A 19,544-nucleotide genomic window follows, 5' to 3' on the forward strand; every position below is an offset into this window, starting at 1 on the left:
AACACAAATTTAAGTTACTTATTCCGTTATTTTATGAACTTATTTCGTTTGTCTCTTAGCCAATTTATACTTTAAAGCGTATAACAATGGAGAATAAGTTCAAAAACAAACATAATAAGGCATCTAAATTGGAATTTTGAAGCAATTTTTGATAAAAGTGCATATTAAGGGAGTAATTTTAGGAAAAAATTATATAAGGGAGTAATTTTAGAAAACAGAATTTTAAAAGGCAGTAATTTTTAATTTACTCTACTTTTAATTTTATCATGGGTTTCAGACATTCGGTCTCCAAACTTGATTGACTTTTCATCCAACTTAGCTCGTCGACATCTTTTACTACTAAATACTCCCTTTCTGCAAATAATTAGAAACAATCGTAGTAAACCGCAAAAAGGACGAAATATACTATAAGGAATACTAAAAGTGCCAGAAAGCTATATAAATAACGGGGAATAACTATATAAAATAAAGGTAAATTAAGCACTTATCACTTACTTGAGAATGAGAAGGATTGCAAAAGCTCAACCCATTTAGCATGCCTATGGTTCAATTTGTGCTGGCCACTGATATACTTCAAAGCCTCATGATCTGAGTGCAACACAAAAGGCTTTGGCTTCAATTAGTGACCCCAATGCATAAGAGCCCTGACAATGGCATAGAATTCCTTGTCATAGGTGAGGTAGTTTAGTTTGGCTCCACTCAGTTTCTTACTGAAGTAAGCCACTGGCTTCTTCTCTTGAATTAGCATAGCTCCTATGCCAACACCACTGGCATCACACTCTAATTCAAATAGGCAACTGAAATCAGGCAACCTAAGAATAGGTGCCTCACACAGTAAGTTCTTGATTAGGTTGAATGCCTGTTGTGCATTCTCAGTCCATCTGTATTCTCCCTTCTTCATACATTCTGTGATAGGGGTAGCAACAGCACTGAAATTTTTGATAAATCTTCTGTGAAATGAAGAAAGGCCATGGAAACCCCTTACTTCAGTGATATTCTTGGGAATTGGCCAAGATTTAATAACCTCAACCTTGTCTTGGTTCACAGAAATCCCTCTCCCAGAGACAATGTAACCCAAGAACTTGACTTTAGATGTCATGAAGGTGCACTTCTCTAATTTTCCAAACAGTTTGTTGTTCCTCAAAATTTGGAACACTTTCTCAAGATGAATTAGATGCTCTTCTGTGGTCTTGTTGTAGATTAAAATGTCATCAAAGTATACCACAGCAAACTTTTCCAAACAAGGCCTCAACACTACTGTCATTAATCTCATAAAAGTGTTGGGTGAATTTGACAACCCAAATGGCATAACCAACCATAAATAGAGCCCTTGTTTTGTTTTGAACGCAGTCTTCTACTCATCACCTTCCCTGATTCTCACTTGGTGATAACCTTGCCTAAGATCAATTTTAGAAAAGATCCTAGTACCACTCAACTCATCCAGCATGTCATCCACCCTAGGTATGGGAAACCTATACTTGACTGTGATGTTGTTGATGGCCCTTCTATCAATACACATTATCCAAGTACCATCTTTCTTAGGAACCAACAATGCTGGGACAGAACAGAGACTCAAAGATTCTCTCACAAATCTCTTGTTCATCAATTCATCAATTTGCTTCTGTAATTCTCTTGTAGCATCAGGATCACAGCTTATGCAGGCCTGCTAAGGAGTACAGATCCTGGCACAAGGTCAATTTGGTGTTCAATACCTCTTAGTGGAGGCAAGCCACTAGGCAACTCAGCAGGGAAGACATCTTGGTACTTCTCCAACAATGGTCTAACCTCTGCTGGCAGCTGGTGCTCCGCATTCTCATGAATTTCCTTGGACAACAAGATGAGAACTGGCTGTTCTTGTTGTATTTGTTTGACCATTTCAGCTTCAGATAGGAACAAGACTCCATTAATCCCATCAGTCACACTTGGACTCCCAAAGTTTCTTTGATTAGGTGGTAAAGGAATCAAGGTGATCTTTCTGCTGCCTTGCTTGAAGGAATAGGTGTTGCTCCTTCTTTGATTGACTGAATTCTTATCAAATTCCCATGGTGTACCCAGCTGTAACACCCCCATTTATTTAAAGGCCTGGACTAGGACTCCTTAGGTAAAGAAGGGTGTTACCATCTCGGAAATCCGAGGCAGTGCATAACAAAGGAAAGATAAACAGTATTTTAAATTAAAAGTTTATAAATGTTTACATCTGAAATGAAACAAGTCTCAAACTGAAAATAAAGTCTGATAACTAAACAGAAATAAAAGTGGGCTAGCTCTAAGTCAGGCAATCCAAGCTCTCTTCCCATCCAGCTCCTATCAGTCTCTGAGGTACCTGTCAATCTGCTCCCCATTAAAAGGTTCATCGCAGGTGTTCACGAATACACAGGGTCAACCACGAGGTTGAGTAGGGTAATACAATGCAACAAGTATGTATGATATGCTTGCTCCTCCATCACCACCACCATCTCATCGCGACTCATAACCCGTACAACCTAGCCATACCGATCCCCGGTAGACTATATATCGACCGTAGCCGATCTGCCAGCTCGCAGCTGAGGACACCAGGGCAAGTCCTGCAGAACCCGCCTGGGCCTTATCACAACATCATCATCACCACACCACGTCACCACAACATCCTCCATCTCCAATGCATATGAATGCTCAAGAAATTAATGCAACACAATATGTATATCATTGAACGGTAAATCATAGAATCATGGTTTATCGAATGTTGTGATAATATACTAAATACGATCAATTCAGTCAAGCACATTCCAGGATATGAATCATAACATGAATCAACAACCACGAATCAAGTCAACGTTCACAGTTTGGTCATATGAAACACAAACAAGTCAACACAATTCAACAACAACGATAATAAGTCAAGTGTATTTCCCTACCTCAGTTTTGCGGTCAAATGGACAGATGCTCAATAATATTCCACCACAAATTCGCCCTCTGAAAGATAAATAATTGATAAATGATTACTTAACTATTCCCGTTCCCAAAATAGAAGGTCACTAAAAATAGAAACTTCCTAAAATGGAAACTTTCCCGATATAGTAACTTTTCTATTTTAACAAACCCGACTCAAAACCCGTCTCTAATTAATTAATTAATTATTATTAATTATTATTTTATTTTAAATAACTCGGAACTTAAACCAAAACGATAATTAAAGGATTAAACGAATTGTACGATAAAACGAATCAAGCATCAACCGACACAAGCAACCCGCCTTCACGCTTTCCCTCACGCTCCCACGCGCCGCCACCTGCCCGTGACAGCCGCTAGGTCAGACACCGGGTATGACCTGAGCACCTACCAACACCCTCACCGGGTTCGACTCCCGCCGGTGAGTCGAACCGCCGCGCAAGAATCCACGGTTGTTGCCGGGCGGTGACAACCACCGCAGACCCCCCCTTTTCAACCCAACAACCACCCCGACGACATCAACGGCGTCTCCTACCACCACCATCCTGCTCGCCGTCACACAGCACATCCAGACACCGTGGCGCCGCCGTTTCGACCTCCCCCGAGTCCACGGTGGCGCCACCCCAACCTAGTCGTCTAAAACCTGCCTGAAACCCGTAACCAAATCCGTTTTGTCCCCCTTAATCGATACTGCCTGCCTCTGCCACCCTAACCGCCTACAACCACCCCAACAACCACCACGTCACTCGTCACACACCACACTACTCATATACCCCGTCAACAACCACCAGTAACGCCTCCCTAAGGCACGCAACCACCAACAAAACTGACAGAAATGCGAAAACAGAGGAGGAGGGTTGTGCTCTTACCTTTTTCTGCCACCACTACAGCCACCAGAGTCGCCTATGAACGTCCACAATCGCCCCTAGCTCTTCCCTGCTGTGCCGTCAACAACCACACACTCTCTCTCTCTCTCTCGAATTGCGTGAAAATGGTGATGGAGTGTTGTTCGATGTAGGCGGGTGAAGGGAGACGGGTAGGGTTTATAAGCTAGGTTAGAATTAGGTTAAACTCAAAATGGGTTTGTGGGTTAATTGGGTTAGCACGGTTAAAACATGGGTAAACGTAATTGGGTAAAAGGGTTAGCTAATAACACTTAAATCGTAACTTCGTTCACTTAAACCCGTCTCAACAAGCATCAACTCGGTCTTATGATATCAACTCGATGTAATAACTTAGCGAAATAAATCGATTAAATACTTAACCCGTCTTAATTCATAATATAAAATACGGAGTATTACAATCTTCCCCCCTTAAAATGAACTTCGTCCCGAAGTTCGTTCAACTATCAAACCTCCGAGCATCAATGTGGGTACCAAAACATATTTCTAGTATAAACAACTCATGGATGTTACATTCTACCCTCCTAAAAAGAAAGTTACGTCCCGGAACTTACCTCAAGTAAACAGGTGTGGATAGCTTTCCCTCATGGAAACTTCAGTCTCCCATGTAGCTTCCTCAACATTGTGGTTAGTCCACAAGACTTTCACCAAGGCTGTCTCTCCATTTCTGGTCTTTCTCACTTTCCTGTCCAGAATCTCCTTAGGTGTCTCCAGATAGGACAACTGCTCATCTACTTCGATCACCTCCGGACTCAACACATGCGATGGATCGCTCAAGTACCGCCGCAACTGAGAAACATGAAAGACATTGTGAACTCTGGCTAACGCTGGTGGCAAAGCTAGACGATATGCCACCTCCCCAACTCTGTCCAATATCTCATAAGGTCCAATGAACTTCTGACTCAACTTTCCTCGCTTCCCGAACCTCATAACTCCCTTCATCGGCGACACTTTGAGTAGTACCTTCTCTCCCACCTCGAAAGAAATGTCACTTCTCCTAGTGTCAGCATAGCTCTTCTGTCTGTCCTGGGAAGCTCTCATCTTTTGCCTAATAATCTGTACCTGTTCAACCATCTCCTGAATCATCTCTGGCCCCAAAACGACAGCGTCAGATCGATCATCCCAACACACAGGACTCCTGCATTTTCGACCATAAAGTGCCTCAAATGGAGCCATCCCAATGCTAGCGTGATAACTGTTGTTGTAAGAAAACTCAATCAACCCCAGTCTGTCTTCCCAAGATCCACCAAACTCTAGAACACAAGCTCTCAACATATCCTCGAGGGTCTGTATAGTCCTCTCTGTCTGACCGTCCGTAGCAGGATGAAAAGCGGTGCTCATCTTCAGCTGAGTTCCCATCAATGACTGCAATTCCTGCCAGAACTTGGATAGGAACCTGGAATCTATGTTGGAAACGATATCTTTAGGCACGCCATGCAACTTTACTACGTACTGAACATAAGCCTTAGCCAGCTCAGCCTTACTCCAAGTATCTTTCATGGGAATAAAGTGAGCTGACTTGGTCAATCTGTCGACAATCACCCAAATCATGTTGTTACCTCTCTGTGTCCGAGGTAACCCGACAATGAAGTCCATGGAAATACTCTCCCACTTCCACTCTGGCACATCTAACGGCTGAACTTTCCCTTGCGGTCTCTTGTGTTCACCTTTCACCCTCTGGCATGTCAAACATCGAGACACAAACTCCGCAACCTCTTTCTTCATATTAGGCCACCAGAAAGTCTTCTTGAGATCCTTGTATAACTTATCCCCTCCAGGATGAACGGAATAAGGAGTAGCATGGGCCTCAGTAAGAATTTTCTTCTTCAGTCCCTCATTAGCTGGCACACACCACCTGTGTCCAAACCTCAAGCTCCCATCTGTATGAACACTGAACTTAGAGTAAGGTTCCCCACCTGCCTGCTCCACTGCATTTCGCCATTTCTGAATTCTAGCATCCTCTTTCTGAAGCTCTCGAATCTCTTCGTACAACTCCGGCTCAACTGTCATATCTCCAATGGTCTCACCTCGTCGGATCATGTAAATTCCCATCTTCCTTAGCTCACCAAGCATCCTCACCCTGGATCTGGCACTGATCAGGGCATGGATAGACTTCCAACTCAAAGCATCGGCTACGACATTCGCTTTCCCTTCATGATAGAGTAAGTCCATGTCATAGTCGCCAATCAACTCGATCCATCTCCTCTGTCTCATGTTCAGCTCCTTCTGAGTATAGATATACTTCAAGTTCTTATGATCAGAAAATACCTTAAAAGTCGCTCCATAGAGATAATGTCGCCACAACTTGAGAGCAAACACCACGACTCCCAACTCTAAATCATGGGTAGGGTAATTCTCCTCATAAGTCTTCAATTGTCGAGAAGCGTACGCGATTACCTTCCCGTTTTGCATCAACACACACCCTAACCCTTTCTTGGAAGCATCAGTATACACTTCGAAGTTATCATTTCCATCTGGCAAAGCAAGGATAGGGGCTGTGGTTAGGCGCTCTTTAAGGGTCAAGAAGGCCTTTTCACAGCTCTCATCCCGGACAAACCTGTTCTCCTTCCTCATTAGCGATGTCAATGGTTTTGCTATCTTCGAAAAGTCTTTGATAAACCTCCTGTAGTATCCAGCTAGTCCCAAGAAGCTTCGAATTTCGCCCACATTCTTCGGGCTTTGCCATCTAGTCACAGCCTCGATCTTGCTAGGATCCACTAACACCCCTTCCTTGGAAATCACATGCCCCAGAAATGCAACTTTCTTCAACCAGAACTCGCACTTACTCAATTTGGCATACAAGCGATTCTGCGAGTTCTCAACACTATCCTCAGATGCTCCTCGTGCTCTTCCTCATTCTTAGAGTAAACCAATATATCATCGATGAATACAACCACGAACTTGTCCAGATAAGGACTGAACACCCGATTCATTAGGTCCATAAACACAGCTGGCGCATTGGTCAATCTGAAGGGCATGACCACGAACTCATAGTGTCCATATCTAGTTCTGAATGCAGTCTTAGGAATATCCTCGTTCTTTATCCTCAGTTGGTGATAACCCGACCTCAGATCAATCTTCGAGAACACTCCAGCTCTACTCAGTTGGTCAAATAGATCATCGATCCTTGGCAATGGATAACGGTTCTTGATAGTCACATTATTCAACTCTCGGTAATCCACACACAGCCTCAAACTTCCATCCTTTTTCTTAACAAATAGGACAGGTGCTCCCCAAGGTGAAACACTGGGTCGAATATAACCCTTCTCAGCCAATTCATCCAATTGCTTCTTCAATTCTTCCATCTCTTTCGGTCCCATACGGTATGGTGGCTTAGAAATAGGTCCAGCTCCCGGCTTTAGATCAATGGAAAAGTCAACGTCACGCTTAGGTGGTAGCCCAGGAATCTCTTCCGGGAATACCCCCTCGAAGTCTCTCACCACAGGTATCTCAGAAATCCTAGGGGCCTCAGACTCTCTATCCCACATCTGACACAAGATCAACTGATCTCCCTTCCTCAGACTCGATTTTAGGGTGTTCACCGAAATAAATTTGACTTTGGGTTTGACCATGTATCCCTTATAGGTTACTCTGACTCCCTTAGGTCCCCTTAGTGATATCTTCTTTTGGTAACAGTCAATGAAAGCTTTGTACTTTCCCAACCAATCCATCCCTAGAATCACCTCGAAACCACCCAATGGAAACTCCATAAGGTCACAGTAAAAGACAACCTCCCCAATCTGAATAGGTACTCTAGTATAGATTCTATCACAAGGCACAGACTCCCCCGAGGGTACTATAACAGAATCGACCACTCTATCATATGCAGTAAGGTTCAAGGTTCTAACATGCTCCCTAGATATGAATGAATGTGTGGCACCAGAATCAAATAACACGAATGTGGGTTTAGAATTGACAAGAAATGTACCAGTCACGACATGGGCATCCTCCTTTGCTGCTTCCTTTCCCATGGCAAAGAGCGTGCCACTGGACTTAGCTCCAGACTGACTCGATGAAGCGGTATTGGGTTGCTTGTTCCCTTCGTTCTGACTTCTCTGGAAGTTACCACCCCCACTGAGCTGATTTTGCTGACTACGGTTCTGGTAGTTGTTGTAGCTTCCTTGATAACTGTTACTTGCCCCAGATCGGGCACCTCCTCCATAGCCACTGTTAGGAGTACGGTAGTTGTTGTACCCTGATCCTGCTGTTCGAGATCCACTGAACTCAGATGTAGGTGTCCGGAAACCCCCAGATTGGTTTCCCCCAGAAATTCGGCACTCCCATCTCTTGTGCCCTAACTTCCCACAGCCAAAACAAGTAACTCTGGACGCACCACCTCCACTACTAGCACCTCTGTAACTGCCTCCGCTTTGATTCCTCATCCCCCCAGGAGCACTATTGGTGGAGTATCCACCGAACTTGCCCTGAATTGACTTCTTGGCCCCGATATTATCACCGACGTTTCCGGCTTCCTTTTCTCGGCTTTTCCTTTCTTATCCTCCTTGATCCGCTCGGAGAGCCTCTCGCAGAACACCGGCCCTCGGGTAGATGTCCTGAACGGTGGTAGGTGGAGCTGCCGTGAGCCTCTTCTTAATATCCACCGTCAGTCCCCTCTCAAACCTCATAGCCAGCATGGTCTCGTTCTTAGCAAATTCATCGATATATGAAGCCAACAGTCGGAACTTCCTATGGTATGTGTCCACCGTCATGTCCTCTGTCATCTTAAATGTATCGAACTCCTCCCTTAGCTTAGCTTTCCTGAACTCTGGCATGAACTGATCCGTCGGTATCACTTGAAATTCTAACCAAGACACGTATCCTTCCTCAATATCCCTAGCAACATGTCGGATCTCCGCCTTGTTCCTAGTCCACCATTCCCCAGCTGTGGCGCTGAGGTAGTGGGCAGCCTGGTCTACTTGCAGCTCTTCAGGACAAGCTATCAGCTCGAATAGGTTGGTGAACTCCCGACACCACTCTCCCAGCAAGTGAGGTTCCCTCTCTCCAGTGAAAATGGTAGGGTTATGCCTCGCCACTATGGTACTCATCTTAGCAGGATCCATTCTTTTGGCCTTTAGGGCCTCATTCTCAGCTAGTAGCTGATCTAGCTCTGCCTGGGTGATGTTTACAGCTGTGTTCCTTCTTGGAGGCATGACTGTAAGAAAATTTTAGGAATTAGCTGCAACACAAAATTACTTTGGCAACTCTAGCCAATTCTATCACTTCTTACCCTAATTGTCTACCTAGCATGGTTTAGGGATCATATAACCGCATATCACTAGACATAGTCTCTTAACACAACTTCATAGAGATATAAGTAGGAATCAACTTTAAAACATGCAAAGTATTATGCCACAATCTCCCATCAACTCTTTTATGCAACAATTAATATATCAACCAATTAACACTTAGGCAACGATATATGAATTTCATACTCAACATCATGCAACTTTTATACCCTTTCTCTCATTCACACTCAGGGTTCCCGGGTCAAACTGAGAGGGCCAATGGCTCGGTGTGAGGGGGCCCCTAACTCATCCCTTACCTTTAGTGTGCTCCTAACAGTTCTATCCCGGGGTTCATTTTATTTAGACTCTTCCTATATTCATTGGATTTCATTGGTTTAGGCCTGAGGATCGTTCGCTCTGATACCACTTTGTAACACCCCCATTTATTTAAAGGCCTGTACTAGGACTCCTTAGATAAAGAAGGGTGTTACTGATGTGACCATAATTAGCGCATATTTAGCCCCCGAATTAGCCTTGTTCCCATGCTTTTTAGTGCATATTTGGGTCATTTCTTATCTTTAGTTCTTTGTTTTGCATATTCTTTGAGATTTTGATCCCTTGGTAGGAAAGGAGTAAGAATCTTGCATTTTCATGGCAAAACGAGACTAAATTGATCGAATTCAATGACCAAGCATCAAGGAGAGACAAGATTAGAAGGCCTTTGTACATATTATAGTAGAAGAGCAATGTTGAGAAAGGATCCTTGAGTCCCAAAGGAAATCCCCAAGGAATTTATGAAGAAAAGGGAAGAAAAGAAGAAGATATGTTGCTGAGTGACAATCCGAGCGGATTGTCACCAATCCGTCCGTCCCGCAGCTGCACAATCCGAGCGGCTTTGCTCTAATCCGCTCGGATTCCACCTCCACAATCCGCCCGGATTCCCTTGAATCCGCTCGGATTCCAACGCCAGATTCCGCCCGTCCCGACCTTATTCCGCCCGGATTCCAGCACAGCGTGATTTCCTCTTCTCCAAGCTACGAAGAAAGAAGCCCTTCTCTCGAAAAATACCGGCTCCTCCTTGCTCAATCTAAAAAGTGTAATTACTAGTTTAGCCCTTAGTTAACCCTAATGCATCCTCCCTAATTTTCACTATAAATACCCCATTAGTCTAATTAGAGGAGCATGTTCTTCTTATCAATAATTAGAGTAGTTAATATCAATCAAATCTCTCTTTAGTTTTGTAATCAACAATTAATCAAGTTCTAATACAAGTTTTAGTTCTTTAATCTCTCTCTTGTTCGTCCTTTATTTTGGGTAATTGAAGATTATTTGGGTTAATATTGGGAGATTGACAACCTCTCAATCAAGCATTCAAGTACTTCTTTTATCTTTGCTTTATTATTGGAATCATTAGTAGGTATAATCTCTTAATCCCTTTTTAATTATTGTTAATTACTTTCATTTATTCATCATGTTTCATATTGTTGGTATGATTGACAACCTTGCTAGGATGATCAACATGATAATGAGTGAGTAGTCTCTTAGCTAGGGTTAATTGGGTGATTAGGGGAAACCAACATGGGGAATGATTCATGCTTAAATTAATATGCTTTCATGTTTTATTTGCTTGCTTGTTTTGATCTCAACTCATGCACATGTTATATTTGATGAAATGCTAAGCCTATGAATCCTTGCATTTACTATCATCTTCTATCTTTTCAATGAGACTTGTAAGACATAACCCAACTCGAGTCTCATTAGACCATGCATGTTGTTGAGTAGGGAAGATTAAGTCGACTTGTAGGTGTTGTACAATCTAATCGATTCGGCTCCGGGGCCCAAACTTTCCTAGGATTGTAAGATATAACCCAACTCAATCCATCACAACAATAATTGCTTGCTTATAATTTGAGAACATGTTTGTATGATCAATTCCCATGATTCCCCTATGATCCCATGACACCCTAGTGCCTTTAATCAATTGTTTACACCCCTTTTTAATTCATCTTGCTAGTTTGTTTTCATTGCTATTTTAGTTTAGTGACCTTCTACATCAACCCAATTTGTGACACCCCTAAGACATCACTAGTTTCAATAGAAATCTCATTTCAACTCCCGTCCCTTGGGATCCGACCTTTACTTGCCTCTTTACTAATTGTAGAGTTGTTTGTGAAGTTATAAATTGTGTTTTGATTCGACCGTGACCCAACGACCACATCTTAATTTGTGAACACGAAACGGACTCGCATCAAAAAATGGCGTCGTTGCCGGGGACGGTGTTTGTTTGATTTAGATTTCTTTTTATTGTTATTAGTTGTGTCTTTTATTCGCCTTGGGGAAGTAAAACTCCTCAAGGTTTGTTCTAATTGTTTTCGAGTTGTTTGATATTTTGCATGTCTAGAAGGTTACAAGGTGATTTGTTACCTTTTGACCGTGAAATCGAAAGAACCTTAACAAACAATAGGAGACTTGTTAGGAGGAATTTAAGAGGTATTAGTGAAGTTGTTCAACCCACTAGTGAGTTTGTCAATCCTTTCGCAATAGAAGGAGAAGAGAACCCATTACACAATACCCCACAAAATCCACCTACAATGCCTAAATTCTCGTCACATTCCGTACCCACCGAGGAGAATCTACCAAATGGTACTCCTACACCGCAACATCTAACCGGAAATTTTATTGCCAAGTCCGCCTTCATCCAATTAGTTGAGAGGAGCCAATTTGGGGGGATGCCTAGTGAAGACCCTCATTCTCATATGGAAACCTTTTGCGACTATTGTGATGCAATCTCTCAAACCGGCGTGACTCAAGACCAAATTAGATGGGTCTTATTTCCTTTTTCCTTAATCGGCACCGCGAAGCAATGGTTGAAGGGCCTTGATAAGGCCACCCTCGGAATAGATTCTTGGAAGAAGTTGGCTCTAGCTTTCTACAAAAAATTCTACCCACCGGAAAAGACTAACATGCTAAGAGCTCAAATTACGGGTTTTAAGCAAAGGGATGAAGAGTCTTTGTATGAAGCTTGGGAGCGTTTCAAGGGAATTTGTCGCTCATGTCCTCATCATGGACTTAGCGAATGGTTTTTGGTACAATAATTTTGGAATGGTTTATATGAAGATTCTAAGAACATTCTCAATATGGGATCAAATGGAATGTTCACCGAAGTTGATGACAATCAAACATGGAACAAGATTGAGGAAATGGCGGTCCATAACTCACAATATAGTAGACCTCGCAAGGCTACTAGAGGAGGAAAGCATGAAGTGGACTCCGTTACTCAATTGGGTGCTCAATTTAGTGCTCACATTGACACAATCAACTTGAAGTTTGAACAAGCTATGGCTAGACTTGAGGAAAACTCAAAATCATCAAAGCATCATGTTAATGCCATGACGGCATCCTCATCAATCCCAAGTGGGATATGTGAGAATTGTGGAACTTTGGGACATGACCAAGGCGAATGTAGGGGAACAAATGAACAAGTGAATGCTTTCCAAGCATACAAGAGTGGTACCCCTTATTCCAACTTTTACAATGAAAACACCAAATTCCATCCAAATCTCTCATACAAAAGCCAAAATGTTCAAAACCCTCAAACAACATACACTCCACCACCCATGAGAAACCAAAATCAAAGACCCTTTTACAATCAAAACCAAGGTTACCAAAATCAAAATCCATACAATCACCAAAATGACCAAGGTTTTGATGTCCAAAAAGCGGTCCTCCAAATGCAAAAGAATCAACAAGAATTTTTCACTCAAATGCAAAAAGATAGCCAAGCAAAGGAAACCACCATCAACAACATTCTAGCTCACACCAAGATGTTGGAAACACAATTGACTCAACTAGCATCTTCAAACTCACAAAGACAAAAGGGGCAATTACCACCTCAAAGTAATCCCCCTAGACATTAAACGGTTAGTGCCATTCACTTGAGAAGTGGTACAAGGTATGAAGCACCGAAGAAGCAAGTTGAGGATGAAGTTGTGGAAGCTAGTGAAAAGGAAGAAATTGTGCAAAGCTCCAAAGATGGAGAATCATCAAAAGAAGAAAGTTCAAAGAAAAATGAAGACAAGGCCAAGGAGAAGGAGCCCATTGTGATTAGACTTCCTTTTCCAAGTCGTCAAGCCAAGCCCAAATTTGATGATCAACTTGGGAAGTTCATGGAAATTGTGAAGAATTTGGAAGTCTCAATTCCTTTCACGGAATTAATCAATCACGTGCCGGCCTATGCGAAATACATGAAAGATATCCTCACAAAGAAGAAGTCGATCCGGAAGCTTGAGACTATCGCCTTCACTAAGGTGAGTAGTGCAATACTTCAAGGGAGTTCACCTCCAAAGTTATAGGATCCGGGAAGCTTCTCAATACCGTGTACCATTGGCGACACGACGATCAACAAAGCCTTATGTGATCTAGGGGCTAGTGTGAGTGTCATGCCGTACTCGGTGAGTAAAAGGTTGGGGATGGGAGAGCTTAAATGCACCAATATCACACTCCAAATGGCCGATAGATCGACGAAGACATCATTAGGGATATGGGAAGATGTCCCCGTGCGAATTGGGAAGTTTTTCATCCCGGTGGACTTTGTCATTGTTGATATGGAGGAAGATTCCAACATTCCAATCATTCTAGGAAGACCTTTCCTACACACCGCGGGTGCGGTGATTGATGTGAAACATGGTGAGCTCACTCTAGAAGTGGGAGATGAAAGCATAACCTTTAATCTTGACAAGACTATGAGAGCTCCTCGTTTGCATGAACCATGTTTCATGATTGATCATTATAGCCGAAAGGATGAGAGGAAGAAATCGGAACTCCAATGGAAGAAGAAAATTGAAGATGCTCCATTCAAAGAGCAAGTGAATTGTGACAAGGAGAGCTTGCAAAGCTCATCAAAATCAATCAAGGAAGAAGAGAATGGCCTCATTGGCCAGGAGAAGAAATTGGGAGAGTTGTCTCCATCTAAGCAAGAGATTTTCACTGATCAACTTAATGAAGTTTGTGGTCTTTGGGACGACGAATTTGAAGGGATTTTTAATCCCTACATTGGTAATGCCATCGATCAAGATCGACAACAAGGGCCAAGGTCTATTGAAGACCTCTACCATGATAATGAACAAGCTTTTGATTACTTCTTCAAGGTGTTGAGCAACATCAACAACACCTTGGACATGCCCCCTTGACATCTCATCAAGAATGAGAGTTTGGTGGAGTCCTCCCTAAACCACCACTTGTAAATATTTCTAACTCCCTAACTTACATTTCAATTCTTGTATTGCATTTTTGTCATTCTTTGGATTTTTATTTACTTTGATCAAAATAATTGTCATGTTTGAGAGAAGTGAGGGAGGGACTAACAATTTCAATTGATGTGTAGTGCTTCACCTTAGTGTGGGGATGACAATTGCCTAGGCTACCCATGCCTAGTAGTGCCCCCACAATGACGAACACAAGACTTGAAGAAAGAATAGAAGAATGATAAGGGAAATGCATTGTGCACGGATGGAACTGAATCCGAGTACACAGCGGAAGAATCCGAGCGGATTCCACAGAATCCGCCCCGTCTTCGAGAATCCGAGCGTCTTTGCGGAAAAAGACGCCCGTCGAATCGAGCCGAGCTGAATTTTGAAAATTTCTTGATGTGGATCGAATCCGGGCGTCCTGAGCAGCAATCCGCCCGTCTTGAAGAATCCGCCCGTCTTAAAAGAAAGACGTCCGTCTTTGCAGCTGAGGAAAACAAGCAAAATTTCCTGGACTGAAATCCGTCCGTCTTCAAGCAAATACGCCCGTCCCGTATCAAGCAAATCCGAGCGTCTTCTTATGAATCCGCCCGTCTTTAGGCGAGTTTTGTAAAGCCCAGAAAGAGCAGAATCCGCACGGATTAGGCAGAATCCGCACGGATTGCTCCTGCAGATTCGAAAATTTCGATCTCTTTAAAACCCCTCCCACCTTCATTCATTCATTCATTCATTCATTCATAAACACTACCCACAACATCAAAACCCTCATTCTCTCCATCACAAAAACAAAAACCCTCAACAACATTCACCAAAAACAAATCAAATCATCCTTCCAACAAAAAATCAATCACTCCTTCTTCAATAAAAATCAAAACCAAGCACAAAATCTTCAACCTTTGAGTCGATTTTTGATTTCATAAAGGCAAAGCCTTTCACCTTTAAATCGATTTGGGTATACTACAAATTGAAGATTTTTCATTCTTTTCTTGGTTAGTTCATCAATGGCAAGGACTAAGGGAGCAACAAAGGCAACAAAGGCACCAAAGGCTAAGGCACTCTCACAAAGGCAAAAGGCTCTTCAAACAAAGAAAGCATTGGCTATGGTGGTAGCAACACCAAACTTGGAAGTGCAACAACAACAACAACCTTCTATGGGAGCAACAACACCTTCTACTCCGGAAATCGATCAACTTTTGCATTATCCGGAGGTAACTTTTATTTCCGAAACCCATAGAAATACCTTTGTCAAGTTTGCTATGAAGTCATTACAATCCACCAAATTTGTATGTGAAGATACCTTAGAAAAATTGGGTGTTCTTGAGCAAACTAGAGCCTTTTTCAATGCCATGGGGTTAAAGAAATTGTTTGAAACAAAGGAATTGACATACCCCTCCCTTACCTTGGAATTTTTGAGTTCTTTGAAAGTCACCAAAGTTGAGAATAGGGAGAATCTCGAGTTTCGTCTAGCTAATGTTAGTAGACGCATTTCCTTTAGGGAATTGAGTGAAATTTTGGGTCTTAGTGATGAACCAAGTTATTTTAAGAATTATGGAAAGTATGACCCCGAACCTCTTTGGGAGGCAATTTCCGGGAGGAAATTTGAGGACTTTCATGCGAGTCGTGCTCTTTTGGTCCACCATCCGGGCATAAGAGTATGGCACAAGGTCGTGGGAAACACCATAATTGCAAGGAAAGATACCAACCATTTCACCACACTTGATTTTATTCTCCTTGAATCGGCTTTGAACATTGGAAGAGTACACACCAAGCCTTACAATTCTTTGAGGCTCTTGGTAGATAGATGGCTCAATATTGATTGTGGGAAGAAGGGCACTACCGTTATTGTCAATGGCGGCCTAGTCACTATCCTAGCTAAGCACTTTGATCCTAACTTCAATAAGGATAACAAGTACAAAGCAAAGGAAGGTGGCCATCTTGTTGATATGCATACTATGATACACAAGTTCAAGTGGGTTGCCCATAACCCCCTTGACACTAAGTATGGATGGCTCACTAGTGAAGCTAGATCGTTCACCTTGCCTTCAAAGATTTATCGTCTAAGCGTCCACCGGACCAATTATCTACTTCCCCTTTCTAAAGAAGCCGAGTATATTATTCAACAACAAAAGGGTGATCTTGAAACTCCCTCCTCTTCCATTGTCATACCACCTTACCCATTTGAGTATGAAGAGTTCAAGCCGGAAGGAGTTGAAGCTAGAAAAGATTATGTGACTCTTCTCATGCAAGCAATGCACAAGCAAGCCTTTGAAGATCGTAAAAATGCTTACTTGGCTCAATATCCACCCCTCCTACACTTAGCTAGGCAAGGACTACTCGATCCATCTTGTCCTTTGCCTAGTTGGGCGGATAGAGAAGTCCTATTTCCGAGTGCATCTAGGGTCGTTTTGGGTGACAATGAGGTTGTTGGTAATGATGAAGAAGTTGATGATAACATTGATGAAGAAGCAAGTGAAGAAGGAGAAAAGGATGGTGAAGATGATGATGAGCAAGATGAGGAAGAAAGTGAAGAAGCAAATGACAAGGGAAGTGGCAATGTGACCACTTCTAATGAGGAAAGTGATGGTGATAGAATGATGGAAGATTAGCAAGCCTTGGAGACTCCTACCCTCTCATGGTTTGTCTATCTCTCTCTTTGTTTCAATTATAATTTTGATCATTGTTGGAGTAGTCCTAGCCCCATAGAGGACTCACACCTCGGTACCATTGAGGTGTTCTCATTTTATTGTTCCCATTTTCAAAATCCAAAATGACAAATTAGTTTCATGCATTGCATAGTGTGTGCATGAACTACACCCATCCTTGGACATTAGCAATAGTGTCTCACTCGGTTTGGGGAAGTTAATGCATACACAACGGGAGGTAATCTAAATTATCCTCTCCGTCATAACAAAAACCATGCATCATGTAGTGTAGCTTAGTGTAGATTGCATTTAGTATAGAAATCATGCATCATCTTTGCATAATTTCCATCATTTTGGCCATTGAGGACAATGCCCATATTAGTGTGGGGATGGGAATTCTAACATTTAACTCTTATTCAAAAATCCAAAAAATTGAAAAATCTCAAAAATCATAAAAATTTGAAAATTGAAAACCCAAAAACATGTTTATTTCCTTTTGTATATATTGTCTTGTATATATTGTGTTTGTTCTATCTTTGTTCACATTGATCGACTACGCCACATCCGAGACATGAGGATATTGAAGACCGCATGGTATGATCTTTCCAATCTCCTTTTTCCTCTTTATGTTAATGACTATGTGGCGTTATTTTGATTGATGCGGTAAAACAATGTGAACTTAGGACTTGCATTTAGTTTATATGTCATATTAGTTGATAGAATCACTTGCATTAGGATGTTTATATTAGTTGCATCATGGCATGTAGTTGCATGTTAGAAATGTTTTGAAAAATGCCTATTTAGGAACTTTGACAAGAGCAACTAAGCCATTACAAATATTTGTTCAACTTAAGACTTTGCCTACTAGAATGGTTGTAAAACACCCTAGATAGTGTCATACTAGTGTCTTTTGACCCATGACCCAAGGCCTAGTCAAGGGTTTGCATGTGAGTCACCTATCCAACCCCGTGATGCGATGTGGACTTGGTTAACTTGTCTAGGTGACCTTGTTTGACCTTGTGGTAAGGCAACCCAAAAATATTTTCTATCAATAAGCTTAAAGTGCTCATTTCAAAGAAATTTTGTCATGTGGAAGTAATGTAATACCAAGGAAACCTCAAATGTTATGAATTGTTGAAAGTTGAGAAATTTAAGTTGTTTTGATGGAGGCGTACCACTTCGATGTGCTTTGGTGCGGGATCCATTGAATTGGGCCCCCATACGGTTGTGAATTCGGCCGTCCAGAGACAGAGTGACTATCACCCCGAAAAGCTATTGTCTAGAGGTTAACCGGTTGCCTAATAAGCGATTGGCGAAAGCAAAGGACACTAGCCCGGAAGGGACAAACCCCATCTTAAATTTTTGAAATGTGAAAGTGAAATGAGGACAATTTTGAATACTAGTCTTATCCACCCGTTGTGAATAAAGATTTGAGAATTTCATTCCCAAAAAGCCTTTTTGTCAAGCCACTTGGTCGAGTTTGGGACGATCCATGACCTTTACTTTTGTAGAGAATTCGAGACTTGTCATGTCATATGCTACTAGCATCATAGGGATCATCATTCCACCACCATCCGATCGCTCTTGACGAAAGCATTTGGAAATTGAGGACGAAAGTAGTCTAGTTTAACACCATTTGGAGGTGATTTAGTGCCATCCTCTTAGCCTTAGTAATTTGTTGAACTAGTATTTGTGAAAGATTACATGCTCTTAAATTTGTTCCTCTTTAGTGCCTCCGCCACTTGATGAGGGAGTGGCTATTCTTTTTGTAGATGCATCCATTATGTGATTTTGTGTGCTTAATGTTTGGATGTGTCGCCATTTTGGCAAGACCCACCTTGCCTTGCAAGAAGGCATCCTACCTCATGGTTGTCTTGTTGTGAGTTGAAGGGGCGGAGTGAGACCCGCTAATTGTCTCATATCGGCTATATTATTAGGATAGGTTAGTATTGGTCCTAGTCTTTGTCACCTCTTTACTCGGGACGAGCAAAGGTTCGGTTTGGGGATATTTGATGTGACCATAATTAGCGCATATTTAGCCCCCGAATTAGCCTTGTTCCCATGCTTTTTAGTGCATATTTGGGTCATTTCTTATCTTTAGTTCTTTGTTTTGCATATTCTTTGAGATTTTGATCCCTTGGTAGGAAAGGAGTAAGAATCTTGCATTTTCATGGCAAAACGAGACTAAATTGATCGAATTCAATGACCAAGCATCAAGGAGAGACAAGATTAGAAGGCTTTGTACATATTATAGTAGAAGAGCAATGTTGAGAAAGGATCCTTGAGTCCCCAAGGAAATCCCCAAGGAATTTATGAAGAAAAGGGAAGAAAAGAAGAAGATATGTTCTTTGAGTGACAATCCGAGCGGATTGTCACCAATCCGTCCGTCCCTTGTTTGCACAATCCGAGCGGCTTTGCTCTAATCCGCTCGGATTCCACCACCACAATCCGCCCGGATTCCCTTGAATCCGCTCGGATTCCAACGCCAGATTCCGCCCGTCCCGACCTTATTCCGCCCGGATTCCAGCACAGCGTGATTTCCTCTTCTCCAAGCTACGAAGAAAGAAGCCCTTCTCTCGAAAAATACCGGCTCCTCCTTGC

General features: G+C 42.2%; 2 protein-coding genes and 1 non-coding gene across 3 annotated transcripts; all 3 read right to left on the minus strand.

Annotated features, from left to right (window-relative positions):
- Positions 1 to 1,354: 1,354 nt before the first annotated feature.
- Positions 1,355 to 2,070, minus strand: LOC141649634 (uncharacterized). Its single transcript, XM_074458319.1, has 2 exons — positions 1,713 to 2,070; positions 1,355 to 1,554 (listed from the first exon to the last, which is right to left on the minus strand). The coding sequence occupies exons 1-2, from the start codon at positions 2,068 to 2,070 to the stop codon at positions 1,355 to 1,357; spliced, it is 558 nt and encodes a 185-aa protein (XP_074314420.1).
- Positions 2,071 to 4,385: 2,315 nt separating this feature from the next.
- LOC141649635 (uncharacterized) lies at positions 4,386 to 8,212 on the minus strand. Its single transcript, XM_074458320.1, has 6 exons — positions 6,819 to 8,212; positions 6,631 to 6,746; positions 5,390 to 5,980; positions 5,227 to 5,323; positions 4,893 to 4,968; positions 4,386 to 4,619 (listed from the first exon to the last, which is right to left on the minus strand). Exons 1-6 carry the CDS (start codon positions 8,210 to 8,212, stop codon positions 4,386 to 4,388), a joined length of 2,508 nt encoding a protein of 835 aa, XP_074314421.1.
- Positions 8,213 to 12,018: 3,806 nt separating this feature from the next.
- LOC141650484 (small nucleolar RNA R71) lies at positions 12,019 to 12,125 on the minus strand. Its single transcript, XR_012546514.1, has one exon. It is a non-coding gene; the product is annotated as a small nucleolar RNA R71 (small nucleolar RNA).
- Between the last annotated feature and the right edge of the window lie 7,419 nt (positions 12,126 to 19,544).

The sequence above is a fragment of the Silene latifolia genome, chromosome 3, assembly GCF_048544455.1.
Source record: "Silene latifolia isolate original U9 population chromosome 3, ASM4854445v1, whole genome shotgun sequence".
NCBI classification, from domain to species: Eukaryota; Viridiplantae; Streptophyta; class Magnoliopsida; order Caryophyllales; family Caryophyllaceae; genus Silene; species Silene latifolia.

Excerpts from the sequence above, each read along its gene's own strand:
- LOC141649634 (XM_074458319.1), bottom strand. The coding sequence starts at position 2,070 with ATGGGGGTGTTACAGCTGGGTACACCATGGGAATTTGATAAGAATTCA. Across the intron at positions 1,555-1,712 it reads TGGCTTGCCTCCACTAAGAG|CATTGTTGGTTCCTAAGAAA; the intron begins GTATTGAACACC and ends GTTCTGTCCCAG.
- LOC141649635 (XM_074458320.1), bottom strand. The coding sequence starts at position 8,212 with ATGAGGAATCAAAGCGGAGGCAGTTACAGAGGTGCTAGTAGTGGAGGT. Across the intron at positions 6,747-6,818 it reads ACTAGATATGGACACTATGA|TCCTTATCTGGACAAGTTCG; the intron begins GTTCGTGGTCAT and ends TCGGGTGTTCAG. Across the intron at positions 4,969-5,226 it reads GTTTCCAACATAGATTCCAG|GAGTCCTGTGTGTTGGGATG; the intron begins GTTCCTATCCAA and ends TCGAAAATGCAG.